Below are 19,513 nucleotides of genomic sequence, written 5' to 3' on the forward strand. Positions count from 1 at the left end.
AGTGTCAAAATAAATAAAAAATTGTTTGGATAAATGAATATCATCAGTGCTGGTCAAATTGCTGGAATTAACAATATAGCAAAGAATATATATATTTAATGTTGTTACTGTGCTCCTTCCACACAAGTATAGATCAAGAAAAGCTATTTTTAAAATGGTAAGGTTGGCCGGGCGTGGTGGCTCATGCTTGTAATCCCCATGCTTGGGAGGCAGAGACAGGAGGATCATGCAGGTTCGAAACCAGCCTTGCTGGCTTAAGATACCTTGTTTCCAAAATAAAAATATAAAAAATAGGTCTGGGAGTGTAGACTAGAGGTACAAGGGTTTCCAGGAACCCCAGTAACACTAAAAAAAAAAAAAAAAAAAAAAAAGGTAAGGTTGACATTTGTGCAGGGTGAGATACAGGGATCTCATTTCATTCTTTTACATATGGATATCTAGTTTTTCTAGCACCATTTGTTTAAAAGAATATCTTTTCTCCACCATATGTTTTCAGCCCTTTGTCAAAATCAACTGGTTCTAAGTATGAGAATTCGTTTCTGTATTTTCAATTATATTCCATTGGTTTATATTTCTGACTTCATGATGTTCTTATTACTGTAGCTCAGTAAGATAATTCAAAATCAGGTATTGTGATGCTTTCAGCAGGGTGTTTTTGTTTTTCTTTTTTTTTAACCTCAGAAATGCTTTGGCTCTTCTGGGTCTTCTATACAAATTGCCAATAAATACATGAAAAAAAATCCTCAGTATTATTAGCCAGCAGAGAAGTTAAAATCAAAGCTACAATGATACACCATCTCACTATATGAAAAATAATTGATATTGGTATCTGAAATTGGTCAGAAAGATACCTGTACTGCTATGTCCATTGATTCATTATTCATAGCAGGTAGCCAAGATATGGAAGTACCCTGAATGTGCAGCAGTGGTTGAATGGATAAAGAAAGTAAAATTTCATATCTCTCTCTCTCTCTCTCTCTCTCTCTCTCTATATATATATATATATATATATATATATATATATACATATATAATCAGAATATTATATATAATACTCTGTAAATTCTGTAAAGTAAATATATGTAAATATATATCAGAATATTATAGGACCTTAAAAAAGGAAATCGTGTCATTTGCATTAACATGGACATCTGAATGACACTGTGTTAAGTAAAAATAAGCTAGCCACAAAAAAGACAAATATGCTATGGTCTAACTTATACATAGAACTTTAAAAATGTCAGTCTCCTGAAAACAAAGAGTAGAAAGGTGGTTACCAGAGACTGTGGTTGGAAAAGGGATATGGGGAAAGGAGAGATGTTGGCTATAGGGTTAGATTTGAGAAATAAGCTTCAGTCATCAATTGTGCTATAGGATGGCTATGGTTAATAAGAATGTATATTTCAAAATGCTCAAATAGATTGAAAGCTCCAAAATGATTGATAAGGTGACAGATTTTTTTAATGAAGGGATCATTTTAAACCACTAATGTCCATTTCATCAGGTCATTTATCAGGGAAAGATATTGATAAGATATTTTAATAATATAAGGAGAACCTAGATGAAGGTAACATCTTGCAAATGAAGTCATTCTGAAGGAGGTCTATTGTTGGAGTACTATAATTTAAGATTTTTAATTTTAAAGCAGCCTGTAGCAGCATAAAAATGCTTTGGTAAAAGTACAAAATATAAAAACTATTAAAAGAAGAGAAAGGTGATAGAGAAAATATAATATAATATAATTTTGCCTACAACTATCACTGGTGATGGGAAAAATCTACATTTCCTTTGCAGCTCATGGCAAGATGGGGAAAGAAGAGAGGGGCTACTTTAGATTAGCTTTTTATGTGAAAAACAATTCTTGAAAAATTCCACTGCTTAAATACTTAATGAGTAGTTTGCATTAAATAGATGTTTCTGTAATAGATTTCTGAATTGCAATGACTATGGCTGTAAAAACACTGGCAGAGGTTTGCTTTGGTCTTTCCACCCATTCCCCTACCCAATTAAACTCCTAGAGTAATCATGTTCCAGGAGGCTTCTCATTTATGCAAGTTATGATTATTTCTGCCCAGAATTAGAATCACAATAAGCAATCAGCATATGAAAGGTTAAGAAGAGTGGAATAAAAAAAAGACTTTTAATAAAGCATGCTAGTGCCAAATTTCAGTGAGAAAAACAAACATAACTAAGAAAATTCATTTTGTGGTTTGTGTTAAGATTTCTCAAGAAGACACCAAAATGAGATGTTGCAATTCTTGCAACATGGAGTTTATCATTAAACAAAAGGGATGTTGTTACAAAATCAGAGATAAAGTTATAATTTAAAAATGAAAGAGTGAGTTGGTCTTCAACTCTGTAACAAAAATTCATTGAAAAAAAAACCTAAATGTATCTTTGAGTAAACTAATCATCAGAAGATGACTACAATACTATTTTTAGGAGCCTTAAAAGAATATATAGTATTATTTAAAATGAAAATTATAAAAATATGCGAATACATTAACAGTTATATATAGATGCCTGGGGTTCCCTGTACTTTTTAAATTTTTGGCATGCATTTAGAATTTACTTCCAAATAATTTTCAGTACAACTCTGACACTTAAATTAAAATTTAAACTGCAAAGTAAAATAGGAGTTGAACCAAAGATAAAATTTAAAGATTGATGTTGGACAGTTAGATCCTTGAGCAGGATAAAGCTGGTGCTTTGAAATGAAACCTATCTCCCCATGTTATCTCCACCCATGTTTTTTACAGAATTTGCTAGTATCCTTTACTATATGAATATCTATTGACTTTACAGAAATATTTCTGCTTTGATCTTGAATTGTTTTTATTTTCTACTACCTAGTTTCTACTTCTGAGCCCAATCCCCATGTATTTTCTACAGGGTTAGAGGATCTGATTTAAAATGTAGCTGTTCAGTATAGTTGTTGCTGTTTTGATAGGTTCTGTCCATATAGTTAATCCTTGTCTATTGAAGTGATAATGGAATTCTAAACCACTAATCCACTAACCTGTGAGACCCAAGACACAAAGCTGTATTTAAAAATATTCCTCTGAATTCCAGTGACTTCCTTGAATATTGTAGGTTTAGACAGTTGCAGGATAAGGGTGGAGGGGAACAGTTAATAACTAGAGTAAAAATATGAAGTAACATTAATGCACACATATGTTACATGTCCTAGAAAATTCTACACATAGATTATTCTTACCTAACAACAATAATTCAACAAAGATACTGGTCATTATCACTATGTTGACTAGGAAGAAAATCAGGCCTAGGAAGGTAAAATTTCCAGGGTTATACAGTGTAAGATCTGGGTGAATATCTGATTCCAGAGTCTCTGACTGACCATTTCTTGAAAATGGGGCTTCTACATAAAACATGACTGACCTAATTCCAGAGAACAATAACCACCAGTGTTTGTCAGGAATAGTCACAGAGCCTACCTGAGAGTCAATTTTCTCTTCTATACAATGAGGCTGTTAGATTTCATGTGCTTTAAGGCACTGTAAACTATCAAGTTATATTATCATAAACTAGACCAACCCTGTGTCATTAGAAGGACCTTTAATCAATCATTGTGTAGGGAGTTCAGGATTTTCCACTAACATTTTGTGACTGAGGACAAGTCTTTTAACATTTCTGATTATTATTTTCCTTGAGCCCATTGCTGTTATGAATATGTATCTCAGTGCTTCCAATGGTATAATATAGCATATCAATATAAAATGCTAGACCACTGTGTCAAAATTGTTTTGTAGAACTGACTGAAATCATGGGCTTAAGGAATTGTACTGAAGTAGCTTTTTGCTTTTTCCTCTTTATTTGAAACATCAGGTCTGTGATATTTTAAGGTAAGGCTTATTTGTAGTAAACTTAAAGAGAAAAATGGAAAGAAGAAAAGATAGGAAAGAAAACACACCTCCAGTTCTCTACTAACACATGAGAAGGGCAAGGAATAGGAATATACGAAAAGATACTCTTACTAATACATTCAGTTGACTTCAGTGAAGAATAGCAGTAGAAAATAATTTGTATACTTGGCTCTTTTGCAGTTTGACCAAGTTAATGATTAAAATCTCCCAGATTTTCCACTACATTATGCCCAAAGTGTCTATTTGCCTTGATTAATGATATTACTTTATCTCTTTTGGGCCAGAGATGACTGCCCCTTGCTTCTATTTGGAGATTAATAATTGATTAGCACCCAGTCAGGAGTCTTCTTAGTAAAAGGAGACGAGGAACTTTGGGCTGCCATCTCTTACCTGGTAACCTACAAGCTACGGGAGCTGCAGGACTTCCCAGAGCAAAAATGAAGAGGATCTTAGTGCTCCTGCTTGCTATAGTAGTTGGGCATGCTCTAGAGAGAGGTAAGATTTCTCTTGTTGTGGCCATGCATAAGAATTCTTACTACTTTGCTTTTCTGTTACCACTTTAAAATTTATATAAAAAGTAAGAAGCAGAATAATTGGTGAATATGCTGGGGGAGAAAAGAAAAGATCAAAGAGAAATTAATCTGAGCTCAACTATGTCATTAGTATTGGACTGAGATAGGGGAAAAATCTCATGAAGAAATAAAATGGAATTATATCACTTGTCAATTATCTCTCTTGCATTTTATGGATAAATAAGATAGTTTGAGATTATAAATGTGTTAATTGTAAAATAAAGACAATCCAACTGGAGATGAGATTCATCACTAAGCATATTTTCAGACTTCAAACATTTATACCTATTGAAAGCATAACATTACATGTCCGTGATACATGGAGTAAATTGAGAGATGTCTCTGATCCTTCTCAAGAAATCTTACACATGCTGTATTTCAAAATACATTATAGTTTTTTAAATACCTCCCATTTAATGTTTTTCTATCACTTCTTTTTTTTTTTTTTTTTTGCAGTATTAAGGATTGAACCCAGGGGCATTCTATCTCAGAGCTACACCCTCAGCCTGTTTTTTTAATTCTTTATTTCAAAACAAGGTCTCACTAAGTTACAGAGGGCTTCACTATGCAGCTGAGGCTGGCCATGAACCTGGATCCTCCTGTCTCAGCCTCCTAAGTATTGGAATTAAAAGCATGTGCCACTACGTCTGGCTTATATTCTATAACTATTAAACACAACCACAAATAAGATAATTGAACTACAGTTTTTCATTGAAATTGTTCTACAAATGGTGTCTACATCTTTAGGCAACATTTTAAATCTTTTTTAAAAATAATGCAAACTTAGATTATGGGATGTATACAACTTCATGAATTTATAGCTTGGAAACTGTCCATGTCTATTTTAATGTACTTTTCTAGCTTATTTTTAATGGAAGGGAATATGCCTTCATACTTTATAAAATTAATTTTTTCTTTCATGCAGTTAATTGATAACCTCACCCAAGTCATAAATTTATATTTGTGTTGTTAATATATTTAACCAGTGGGAAAATGTGTGTTTTCAGGAATTATTATTCATTAACTGTGACATGAATAACTTTACTCTTAACTTTATCTTATTCTTTTTACATCCATTTTTAACATCCATTTTATCAAGATATTATTGTCACCCAAATTATTTTAAAATTTGTGTTAGTTATCTATACATCATTAAGTAAGCTATGAATCCATAGGCAAAGTTTCAAAGTCTGATATACAGCAGAACATATAAAGGTGAAATAAATTGTGTAGGCAAGTCCCAAAAAACTGAAATGTACTCCTTTGCCCCCAGTTTCTCTGGGGCAGATTTGATTCTGAAGAATCTTAATTCTTCAGATTAGAATCTTTAAACAAAAAATGTCCAGTAATAGCTAGGTCTTAGAAATATATCTGGAGACCATACTCTGAGATAAGAGTTACCACCGTGGACTGCTGACTTAGTAAGTTTCACTAGGTACACCTCAGAATTGCAGAGATCACCAGGGCATTCTGCAATATCTATTTCGACATTCTCAACAGTGCAGATGAAATATAGCTGACATGAGACTTTTTGCCTCATGTCACCTCCTGTAACAATATGAACCTCAGTCTTACTCAAGTCCCATGTATGCAATGATATCCTGAGACTATAAAATTTATTTTTAAACAAAAAACAGCCAATATTTGGGAATAGAAGTGTGATCTATCAGTACTCTATTCTCTAATACCTAAGCATGACACAAAGACCAACTTTGTGACTTACCTGGAAATAGTGTGTTCTCTCCTGGCAGAAGGTTACAAAGTGTACAGATTAATGGAGTTCAGTGAACTCTTAGGTTCTCAGCAGCCCGGCAGGGTAGAGGTCTATTTGGGCTCCAGTTCCCTCTCCCATCACAGTTCTAGAGAGGGGATGATTCCCGGCCTTTATCTGAAATACCTGTTCCAAAATCTAATTCACTTAGAGATTCATCTTGAAAAATATTTCTATGGCCAACAAAAAGTAAGGAATTGGATGCTTTCCCTAATATATGAAAGCTAAGGTGAAAGGGGTCATTGGAGGAACTCCAGGTGAAAAAGGAGATCCTATAGAGAAGCAAATAAGGCAACTTAACTGTGGGGATGGGAGGTGGGGAGACATGATGTACTTATTCATATCGAAGTCAACCACTAAGCCAAGCATGAGAGGAAGGGATGGGGAGAGAGTGGGGTGAGGACTGGGTGGGGGCTGGCTGGGTGATGTGTGCATTTATGCCTACACAAGGTTTTCACTTCATCATGATGTATAAATACAATGCACCAATAAAAAATTTAAAACATATATATTTCTATGGCCAAACATACTGAAGAAATTAGACATCCATTAGTCCTTCCTGGAATGTTCACAATCAATGCTGTCCTAAAATTTCTGGCAAGTCCAAGGGAGATAAATATTATTTCATGAACATATTTACTCTTTCCTAAAATACCCATACCTCTGTATGGTATCTTCTAAAGAAGATACTGTGGTAGCTCAACACAAACATTATGTCCAGTTGGTTCAGTCCCCTCCCACCAAATGGCATTGGGATTTGTTTCATAGCCCTTGGGTGAATCTGGAGAGAAAAGCCAGATCCAGCGGCTTTTTCCTGGGTGTGGTGTCACATGCCTGTAATCCTAGTACTTGCAAGGCTGAGACAGGAGAATTGTAGGTTTGAAGCCAGACTAAGCTACTTACTGAGATCCTGTTTCAAAAAATAAAAATTAGGGCTGGGGTGGGGGTATAATTCAGAGGTAGAATCGTCCTGGCCTCAGTACTCCAAGAAATCTCCATTATTGCAAGAAAAAAATAAATAAATAAAGACTTTTTCTAACCCAGAAAAGGCAAGAAGAGTCTGGCAAGTACTTGCAGTTGCCTCCATGTGACTTCTTCTCCTAGGGCTGAAATGGATATGGTACTAGTTATACTGTCTTTCCCTCTTCCCAGAGTACATTAACAAAGTCCAGGCAATAATGCCAACAGGAAAGAAATTGATGCAAAATTTTAAAGCTATTGGCAAGAAAGAGCAGGGTATTTATTGTGAATGTTTCCTTTTTTGCTTGAAAACATTTTGTTTATAGCATACCTATGTAAACATAATACATTATTAAACATAATACCAAACTGAAAAAAGAAAACCTTCTTTGACTATTTTTTCTCTCCCTCTTTTCTATCAAAATAGTCCTAGAAAAGTGAAAAAGTCAGTGAAGTCTATAACCTCATCATCAAAAGCAATATTAAGCTGGGTGTGATGGCACACGCTTGTAATCCACGCGCTTGGGAGGCGGAGACAGGAGGATCACGCAGGTTCGAAGCCAGTCTCAGCTGGCTTAAGAGACCCTGTTTCTGAATAAAAATATAAAATAGGTCTGGTAGTGTAGCCTGGAGGTAGAAGGCCCCTGGGTGCCATCCCCAGTACTAAAAAAAAAAAAAAAAAAAAAAAAAAAAAAGGCAATATTAACCTTCTTGAAAATCAACAGCAGTGTTACACTTCACTGTTACAAGGTGCAATGCCAGGTATACAGTCACCATTATGAGTGCAGTGTAAGTAGGCAGACCCTTCACAAGGTCAAGAGTTTAATCCACACAGAAAGAGAACAAAGAAATTCCTGAAACTAAGTGATGTAGGTTCCCCCACCCTGGGATCAATGAATAGCTAACTTTACTGTGCCCCCAAATTTACCTCTTCCTCCTACCTTCCCCATTAGTTCCACTTCAGCCTCACAGGTTTTCATGTGCTCCCACACTCTATATCCTCCAACCCCAGGGCTTTTCCTCCTTCTTGGAACACCAACTCCCCCAGAGACCCACATGGTACCTTCCCCACCTTCTCCAGGTGTCTGCTCCAAGTCTACTTATTGGGAAAGTTTCCAACCAACCTCACATAGCACCGACCACTCCATTATTTTCTGTCCTTTTACCCTGTTTTAATGTTCCTTCTTAGCACTTAATGCCTTACCTTATTACCAGCTATTTATTCCTTTATGATAACAAATGTAGAATGTAGCAATTTCCATGAACTCAAGAACTTTATTTGTATTTCTTTCTGCATTTCCAAGTTTTAGAATACTGTTTGGCATGTAATAAGTATTCAAGAAACTTTTGTATAAAAATCACAAAATTGGAAGTGCCAACCTCATAAGGTAGCTTTGAATATAAAAGGAATATTAAGGGTTGATGAGATACAATTGATGTCCTGGAAGGAATAAGCTCTTTGTAAATGTTTATTATTGTTATATCCTCTAAGGAGCATTGGCACTAAAATGTATATTCGGTAAATAAAAATAGTTAATATGTTAACACATTTTATTTTCATGTTTAAAATCTTTTGGATAAATTAATATTCTTATAATACCAAATAAGCTGAGTACTGTTATGATTCTCATTTTATAGATGAGGAACTCAGAAAAAGAGGTCACGGTTGCAGTTAGATGTAAAATGTCCCCTAAAGAGCACATTTGTTAATATTCAGGGCTGATATAGTAGAGTCATGAGGGTTGTAATCTCAGCAGTGGATATACCAACTGTAGTGGACTGACCTGGATGGTACCTGGTAGACCAGTAGAGTGTGGCTGGAGGTGGGTCGCTGGGGTTGAAGGCTTGGAGATTATATTTGGTTCCTAGTCTCTCTTCCTCTTTCTTGCTTTTGCCTTCCATCATGTGATGAGCCAGTCCATGTGCTCTTTCTTTTTCTTCCTCCTGCCTCCCACCACCATGCCCTGAAGTCTGTGGTCCCAAGCCTCACATGGACTGAATCTAAAACCATATGAAAATAAATTTTGTTTCCTCTAAGTTACATGGTCATTTTTTAGATTATAACTCCAAGAATGCTGACTGGAAGAGTAATTGAGCTAGCACTAGCAAAACCATCCCTTTATACCTAGAAACTGGGTTATTTTCTCTGGAGTGTTTTCTCTCCAGAGAAATACTCTCAGTCACTAGTTTGCCACTTCTCTTAAAATTAATACCCTAAACAAGATTATTCATCAGAACACACATAAGCAAGGAAGAGTCAATCACTAAGACTACTTTATCTGGAATTAAGTAGAATTTATGCTGCCTACCATGTTCATCCAAAACTGGTCCTGGCTCTAGTTCATCATTCCATGGAGCCTACACTGGCTTGATTCTTCACCTTCTCATTTACTTTCTTGGAACCACCATATCTGAATCACCCAATTCCTTCAAATCTTCTTAAATAGTGTCTTATTCATTTTATTCCCTACATTACACCATTTCTACATTCTGTAAACCATACATCTGAAATAACCAGCCCTACATAGAACATTTCACTTTAGAAACCTTCACAGTATTCCCTTTTTATTTGTCCCTTTCAATTTCCTCTTATATAGATCTGGTTCTCAGGCCTGTAGACACTACTTATCATATCTATTCATGCCCATTTAGATCTCCTCTGGATTCTACAGCAGTCTGAATTTTTCCAAAGGAAAAGAATAGTGATCCCAGGCATATGCATGACTGAGGTTTAGGTGAACTCATTTATGTGGTTTCTGGCGTTTTATCTTTTTACTTGCATTTCCATATTGTTCTGATCAGAAAATAGAAATTTATTGCACCACCTAAGAGAAGGACTCAAGAAAATCACATGATATGACATATGTACATATATGTATATATATTTACATATATATTTTATCATTGAATTTTAATGAAAAATATTGTTAATATTCATTGACTGTTTACCATATGTTTCCAAATATTCATATGTGGAAACCCTAGTTGAAATGTGATAGTATTTGTTGAAGGTAAAACTTTGAAAGGTTGTGAGAATTAGGTGAAGTCATGAGGATAGAGCCCTAAAATGGATTTAGTGTCCTCATATTAAAAGAGAAAAGAGACATCTCTCTCTCTCTTTACATATACACTAAAGAAGGTCATGTGAGGATAGAATGAGGGAGAGACCCTCATCAAGTGTGACCATGCTGGCACCCTAATTTCAAACTCCCAGTCTCTAGATCCCTGAGAAATAAATTGGCTAGACTATGCTAGTTATCAACCCTAGTTAAGTTACCATGTGTCCAGAAAGAAATATGTAAACACATACATGGACTAACATATTTCATAGCTCAGCTTAAAAAAGAAAGTTCTATTTACCTTAAGTAATCTTAAGTCTACTGTTCCTTAAATGCAGTCATCAGTTGGCAAGTCTCCTATATGTATATATAGATTTGCATAGAAATTTTAATATATTTGCCACTAACTTAGAAAAATAACACTTTGGCTATCAGATCATTCTGTATTTATGATCCACACTCCAGTTTCCTAATCAGATTACTCACTATTCTCCAGGCATAACTTAATATTTCTCAGCTTCCAAAATCTCCTGATGTTTTTCTCTCCACTTAAAATTCAGCTCCTATCAGGAATGGTGGCGCACGCTTGCAATTCCAGCATTCAGGAGGCTGAGACCGAAGAATGACAGTTTGCGGACAGCCTCAGCTACTTAGTGAGGCCCTCTATAACCTAGTGAGCCCCTGATTCAAAATAGAGAATAAAAAATAGAGCAGGGGTATAGGTCAGAGATCAAATGCCCCTGCGTTCCATCTCCAGACCTGGAAAAAAAAAAATTAGCTCCCAATGCCTGTACTCCTCCTAAAACACAACCCATATTCATAATGCACTTCAAGTAATAGTTACTATCATGCAGATTCCTAAAAGCTCCCTTGCATTCATATTGCTTTGTTCCCATCTCTTTTATAGATAGTATGTATATTTATCCCTCTGTCTAACTCAGATTCCTTAAGGATTGTTGGCTTTAGTTTCCTTTTACATGATGTCCCACACCTAGTAGGTAATCAACAAAGACTTGTCTTGTATATAGTTATAGTCACAAACTGACAGAATTCAGTTAATATCAACAATAACTGACTAGTAGATACTGTTTACTATGGAAGAGGTAGGCACTGTTTGGGCATATTAACTCACTTTATGTTCACAACAATCCTGTGAGATACAGTCTTCTCCATCTTAAAAGTAAGAAAAATAAAGAGGAATAGAGAGGATGAGCAACTTGCTTATTGCATGGGCCAGAGGAAATTCAAATCCAGGTGTTCTGGGCTCACAGTCTCTACCCTGCAGTGGGGAAATTGAACTTCCTATGCTTGTTTTCTTTGATCCTGATGGTTTGGGCCAGTCGACTATCTTTAAAGTATAATTTGATTTATCAACATCTTAAAACTTGGAGAGTTTACATAAAAATACAGGCTTCTAGCTTCTCTGGAAGCAAGGCAAGCTGTGGTAATAAGAGCTAAGTCTTCACATGACAACAATGGGCTGGAACTCAAGTAGCACCCTCCCTTTTGTATTAAACCCATGGTGTCCATCACTAAGCATTATGCATTTTTCACTTGGAAATTTTAGACTCTATGGGCACTTGAGTTTGATATATCTGGTGTCTTGTTACACTAGATATTTAATGCCATTTTAAATATCTAAAATGATGGTCTTTTTACCTTAAAAATAGACAAAATGATTTATTATCAGCCATTCATATGACCCATAAATGAAATCACAGATGTATTCTTTAAATATGGTTACATTCAGCAAATTGTGCTTTTCATCTTAGACATATAAGATTTAAAATTTATATATGCAAACTGTGATAATAGTACTAATGATAGTAATATTAACACATTAAGAGTAGTCAACACATTTTAGTTTAAAATAACATTATGAATGTGATTCATTATTTTGTTATGTATTGGTCCTTCTAAAATATTAGCTAGTAATTTAATTTATTGATTGATTATTTTGTAGTACTAGAGCTTGAACCTAGGAGCATTCTACCTCCAATCCACATTTCCAGCCTTATTTTATTTTTTAGTATGAAACAGGATCTTGCTAAGTTACTGAGGCTGGCCTCAAGCCTAACATCCTCCTGTCTCAGTTTCCCAACTCTTGGGATTACAGGCATATGCCACCATGGCTCTGTTTGGCAATTAGTTTAAAAATAATTTAATATGAGCTAGGCGTGGTGGTGCATGCTTGTAATCCAGCAGTCAGGAGACAGGAGGATCATGGTTTGTGGACAGCCTCAGCTATTTGGCAAGGCCCTTCGCAACTCAATGAGACCCGTTTCAAAAAATAAAACAACTAAAAAATAGGGCTGGGGGTGTAGCTCAGAAGTAGAATGCCCCTGGGTTTCATCCCCACTACTGCAAAAAAAAAATTAATATGAAAAAGATAGGCTAGATTTCTTAAAACAAATAAAATAATTGGATTACTGACCATTAAATGGATATTTCTTATAAGTTTTCTTAGAAAATATAGCTATTGTATTATATTGTAGTGAAAATTGGGATTTAATACCCACTCTATATTATGCAGAAAATAATGGAATTTCATTTTTGGCCTAATTGGTGGGGGTCATTAATTTTTTTCCTAAAAAGTTCTCTTTAGCCTTATGAATATAAACAGAGTGATAAAAAGCACTTAACACAATCTAGACCACAAAACTTAGCATAAAATATCATTGAATAATTATTATTCACAAAATGTTGCATTTAACATGTACAGTTCTTACATGTTTCCAATAATGATCCTTCCATTTCTCATGGGACTTTAGTAAGACAATTAGGAACTTATATTCAATGCAGGAAATAAAATTCTTGCTAGTACATCAGTACAATAGATAAATACTATATAATTGTTCTAGCCTTATTAAAAATCTTCTTGAACCAAAAATAAATTATATATGTTTAAGGAGATAGGTTTAGTCTGACATACCTTGTGGAATATGTACGTGTGTCAAGACATTTATTGTACCTATTGAAAAAATAAGGTAAAAAGAATACATAAATCTAATTTTTCTAATAAGAATGATTAATAACATTTAAAGGATGTTTTGGTATATGTATTAATGCCATTTGGAGAGATTTTTAAAAATTAAAATGCATTTAAATGGTTCAGGGAATCTCCTTGACAAAAATAAGATTGATGATAGAATTATAAATAATTATAAGTATATAATACATCCTTGCCATTAGATGGTATGACTTATTTTCAGGTTATATATTTATAACTTTAATAACTATTTATATATGCATACTGATGGGAAACAGTGACAGAAAATCACATGTCTACTGTTTTCTATAGATTAAAAATTTGGATAATTAAGAATCACATACATTTATGGAACATAATGGGATGCTTTCATATTCTCACACATGGTGAACAATTAAATCAATGCAATGAACATATCTACCACCTCCCTTATCATTTTTATAGTAAGCCTTCTGAAATTTACTCTGTTATATTGAAATATATAATACATTGTTATTGACTATAGTCATTCTACTTTCCAAAAGATCTTAAAACCTGTTCCTCCTGTCTAAACTTTGCACCCTTTGACCATCATTAATGATAGTGTGTTATCCAAGAAATGTCCTCATTCTGTTCCTTCTAACTGTAATTTTGTATCCTTTCATATCTCCTAAGCTACCTCTCCAGTCACTTCAGCCTCAGCTAACTACCATTTTACTTTCTATGTCTAGAGCATCTTTTTTTTTTTAACATTCCACATATGGAGGAAATCATGTGGTAGTTGTCTTTCTGTGTTTGACTTATTTCACCTAATACAATGTCCTCCAGATGTATCCATGCTATCACAAAGAACGGGACTTCCTTCTTACGGTTGACTACAATTCCATTGTGTCCATATAGCCTCTTTTTTTTATTAATTCTGTATCATGGCTACTACACTAGTACATGATTTGGCTTTTTAAAAAGTATACATGCTGTGTCTGAAACTATGCCAGATATCCAGAACTTCAAAAGTTAGATATGATTTTTACCTGAAAAGAACTTTCAGAGCAAGTGAGAAGCTTGACTTAAAAAGAATATAATTATGATGGACCTTTATAAACACTATCAGCAAATGTCTACTGAGTACTTCCTCAAATCCTTGTCTCTCCTGAAACCAAAGAACTTAACTGATATTTTCAGCCAAGCTGCCTTTCTATTTTCCTGTGCCAAACCCCATAAACTTTTTTAAAAGGCTGAGTAGGGATTATTAAGTGTAAGAATAAACTTTTCCATGATTTGAAGTCATAGATTAAAGCTTTGGAAAGGCACAAATAGTGATTCTCAGTATCATGACCAGAAGAATGCTAAATTTCAAAAGAATATTTCTCCAACTTACAAAGTATGTTAAAAATATGTTGATTTTTTTAAAGTTAAAATAATCCATAAAAACAACTTTCATAAGAATATTAAATTCTTAAGTTGCTACATAAAAATGTAGCTAACTTTGGAGGTGAATTGTGATAAGTGTTACAGGACATTTGTGAGGATTAAAGGATATAATACATTCCAAATAATTAGAATAATACCCACATTATAGTCTCACATTATACATTATAGTCTCACATTATAATGTAGATTATGTTGAAAATGGCATGTATTCATACACTACTTGGTATCCCCCACCTCCCCATTTCCCTTCCTCCCAAGACCACATGTCTAGTTTTTAAATGTTTAATATTATCATGGTGCTACTATCTGTCCTTACATAATTTAGCATCCTAAATTCAAAAATATAAAATCTAAAACTGCTCTAAAATCCAAAAATATTTTAGTATCAGTGCTCAAAATGTTTGGGGTTTGTGCTCATTTCAGATTTGGGTTTTCAGATTAGAGATGTTCAACTGGCAATGTCTATGTAAATATGCCTACATTAAAAGAAAAAATGGATCCAAACATTTCCAGTCTCAGATAAGAGATGCTTAATCTGCACTGACTTAGAACCTAAGCACAACAATGCATTCTAAGTTTCCAAGTTAAGATGCAGGAGAGATCACAGTCACCCATCTCAATGGTGCAAAACAGCAACTTCCTCCCTAATTTTATCCTTGCAAAACCAATTGTAGATGAGGAGATGACTCAATCCACAAAAGGAATGAGAGATGAGGTAAAAAGATGGAGGGAAAAAATGCTTTCTTTGGGACCTCAGTAGATGTGTTAAAGGCCAGGATCCTACCAGGTATAAACCCAACCATCCATTTGAATGAGTCTGTGAGGCTACTTTCTATTTCAACTCTAGTTTCTGGACCACTAACCCATTGGCCTTATATGCCCTTATGCTTTCAAATTTTCAAAATCTGAAATGAAACTAAGGTTGTTCCACTGATACCATCCTAAGAGGTTCATTTAGTTTTCTCTAAATCAGTGAGTCTATATAGACTGCACAATCTCTGGATTTAGTCTTAAAAAAATTAAATGACTTCTCATTGACTCAAACTCAGAAAACTGCATACCTTCTTGTAACCATCTATAATATTAAAAGCCTAATCAATCCTAGTGTAATACTGCTTGATATAAAAATTTCAATGGAGATGAAACAAAAAAGGCTAAAAATTGAAAGGAAAATAAAGCATTAATTCAATAGTCTCTTCTTCATTAACAATGTCCCTAGTGATGTGTAAGTTTCAATAACCAACTAGCCCAATGTTTAATTTCTTAAGTGAAATCACCAGTTTAAAAGGTAAATATTTTTTAAAACCCACTAACAAATATACTAACCTTTTCTGACACAGATTGACTATCAATGCAGAATAGAAATAAAAATGCCAAAAAAATAAATTGCACAAATATAAAATACCTAACAGAACTCTGAAATCCTGTGCTTCTCCAGAAAACAACAGGAAAGGAGCAATTTGAGACAGTTTCTAGCATCCTATATAAACCTTGACTCAAGATGGTGTAATTTAGGATGCATTCATTGCTCCTGATATACAAATAGCTTCCTGCGAAACAAAAGTAGTTTTTGGTGAAAGATTACCACAATGAAGAAAACACCCCAAATACTTTTTCAGTAGACTCTGTACCAAGACAGTACCTTTTAGAATCTCCCCATTCAATGAAAGTCCCATGAACACAGGGATATATCTATTTTGGTCCCCATCATATACTCAGATTGAATACTGAACCTGATACCTGGAACAGAGAAATCCTAAAAAAAAAAAAAAAAATATATATATATATATATATATATATATATATATATATATAATCTGTTGCACAAATGGATGTATAATGTTAGCTTTTCTGGGAAACTTAAAGGACATAAAGCAATAAAGATTTCCAGAAAGCAAATCAAATGTTTTCAAAAATCCAGAATTAGCCATGACTTACCAGATTATTTCACAATATAGATAAAATTTGGTTCTGATGTTACAAAAAATTGTTAAAGCAATTTGTAAACATTTAATCCTGCAAGGTCACTGTTGTGAAAAGTATTGCATGGGCATCACTAAGATCATACCGTATCAAAGTCCAAAGCACCCTCTTGATATCTAAATGAGAAAGGACAGAGCATGTCATTTACAATTGAGGCGAAGCTTAGCCACATGGATTGGAGTGAGCTCAACTGGTGTAAAATAGAATGCTATGCAGTATTTCATTGACATGAGGAATCAGTTTGCAAAATTCACATTAAATTAAGTTCAGTATTTATTTGCTCTTTTTTGCAAAATGAGAAAATTATTAACATATATTTAACCTTGAAGCTAGATAGCTTCTTTTTGGATAGGTGAATAAATGAAACATTTTATCTGAAATAAGTTAGGGGGAGGTTATTAATCTGAAATGTCATGGTACAATAGCTTCCTCTACAGGCTATTTTTGTAAAACACTATTGTGTGTGTGTGTGTGTGTGTGTGTGTGTGTGTGTGTGTGTGTTACTAGGAATTGAATCCAGGGGTGTTCTATCTCCGAGCTATGCCCCTAACCCCGTTTTATTTTTTATTTTGAAACAAGGTCTCACTAAGCTCCTGAGGGCCTTGCTAAGTTATTGGGCTGACCTCAAACCTGTGACCCTCCTGTCTCAGCCTTCCAAGTCCTAGGATTATAGGCATGCTGTATACCCAACTACCTTCATGTTTTAATTCCAAATTTTCTCAATGCCTCCTTTTTGTGCCCTTCTCTTTGGGTGCTTCTCATGCCAGAGGCTGAATGTTTCAGGAAAAAAATCTACAATCACTTTATTCCTTATGCAGCCCATCTAATCTCCCACTTTTTCTGATCTATATGCATTCTAACTAAACCAGTTCATAGTGGTCATGAATTCTAAAGCACTTGTATGCAAACAAGTAGATGATTTGATTAAAATTATTTATTAGGAGGTATCAGAGTAGTGCTCACTTATACCAACTTCACATGCATACTGCTTTCCATAACACGTAAAATGAAATTTTACTTTTTAGTGAAATGAGAAATCTGAACCTGGATAAATAAAAAAATCTTCTCAAAGTATTCACTGATAGCTCCCTATTTTGATATAGAGGTTCATTTTGCATGTAGTTGAATTGTCACAATACCATCTCCCACAAAACAACCTTTTCAGTGTTATAAGGGAGTTTATTAAACAAAATTAGTTTGTATTTATTAAAAGAAAAATTCTATTAGAGCTACTTACAGGACTTAAAGCATTGCAAGTTTTGGAAACAATATTTTAATAATTTCTAAAAGAGACTAACTTATTTTTTTCTGCACATAGAATTTTATTCATTTTTGTTGGTACATTATAAACTATCATAATGTAGTTTGTTGTGTAAATGACATGCATGCACACTGCACTTGGTCAGCTTTCCCTGCTCCTCCCCTTTCTCCCCTTCTCCCCTACAAAATACTGAGATTGGCACTGGTATTCTCACATATGTCTCCATGCAAGTGTTTCCTTCATTAATTCCCCCTTCTCTCCCTTCCACCCACAGGACTATCTCTTGCTCACCAGAGTTTCTCCTACATTATCTAAGTCCCTCTTGCATCCCAATTACTCCCTCACTTCCAAATGAGAGAGAAAACATAAGACCCTTCACTTCTGTGACTGGCTGATCTCACTTAACATAATGTTCTCCAGGTCTGTTCATTTTCCTACAAATTACATCATTTTGTTCTTCTTTACAATAAAAAACAAAAGAGACTAACTTACAACCCCTGGAAAATTATCTTAAAAATCATGAGGATGCAATTTGTACTATTTCAAGAATATTTAATATATAGGGTTGTTTAAATCCATTCCAGTATTTCCAGTGATAAGACAAATGCTATTCTTCAAAATGCTGCTATAGTTTGAGCTATTAATTAGCTATAGTTACAATAAAGTTTATAAATGCCACTTCCTTATAGCTGCCAACCATTTCTCCTAGCTGTACTTTAGAAGCAATGTAAAACACTTTACTGGCATCCTAAAGTACCCCTCTTCAATAAACAAGGACAGTTATAACCTACGTTGTTTTCTATGTTCTAAAGTCCCTTAGAATACTATTAATGATTAATGAAAAATTTCTGCCTTACTCTGATCTTTTGAACCTGTTAGAGTACTGTCTTGTAAACTAATCAATGGAAATGTACTAGAGGTAAAGGTTCTCAGACAAAACCGAGGTTTGTTGCAAGTGGTCTTTTGTGTTCTACAGACCATTAGCTTTATCAATCCTGTTCTCTACTTCCCAGGATAATGTGAGATTTGAACATGTGGGTTCTTTTCTACCTCATGTGAGATTTTGATGGCATTAATTTGAGTTAGTCTCTTATTACAAGATTGCTTAAAAATGTTTTTAATCTCTCGATTCTGACTTTTCTAACCCTAAAAATCTATTTGGGGTTGTCTATGCCTATTTACATATTTTATCATAATTTCGTCAAATTTTTTCACACAGATCTACCAATCCTACAAAGAATTGTTTTCATTTTTTAACTCCCCAGTTTGTACCTAGCCATTACCACCTCTATTCTCAACCATAAAACAAAAATTCCTGCTCAGGCTTATTCAGTCTTCCCAGAACTCTAACTGTTAGAGAGGTGAAGAAATCCTTGAGATAAATCATGTGACAGATTAGCATCATGACCTCCAAGGTGTCTTTCTCATTTAAATCCAAGAAAATAAATGACTGAAAGATGAAGCCAGGTAGAACAGAGGCTAGGCCATTCATACACGTCTTATAATTTTTAAAAAGTTGTAGCATGCAAGGTTATTGGGAAATTTTCTGGTCTTACTTTCGTAACTGGTGAATCTGGGACGGGTAACACTTCTGTGAGACTGCCCTATAAACTAGGTAGTAGGT

At 34.4% G+C, this 19,513-nt stretch overlaps 1 protein-coding gene across 1 annotated transcript in view; it reads left to right on the forward strand.

The window, feature by feature from the left end:
• Positions 1-4,321: 4,321 nt before the first annotated feature.
• GC (GC vitamin D binding protein) overlaps positions 4,322-19,513 on the forward strand; it is a gene marked incomplete at both ends in the record, with an annotated part of 41,682 nt that continues 26,490 nt past the window's right edge. Inside the window, one exon of the mRNA XM_080697858.1 lies at positions 4,322-4,379. Coding sequence (XP_080553984.1) covers positions 4,322-4,379 — 58 coding nt within the window. The remainder of the gene's footprint in view (positions 4,380-19,513) is intronic.

Source organism: Muscardinus avellanarius, assembly GCF_963383645.1.
Source record: "Muscardinus avellanarius genome assembly, chromosome: 6".
Classification (NCBI taxonomy): domain Eukaryota; kingdom Metazoa; phylum Chordata; class Mammalia; order Rodentia; family Gliridae; genus Muscardinus; species Muscardinus avellanarius.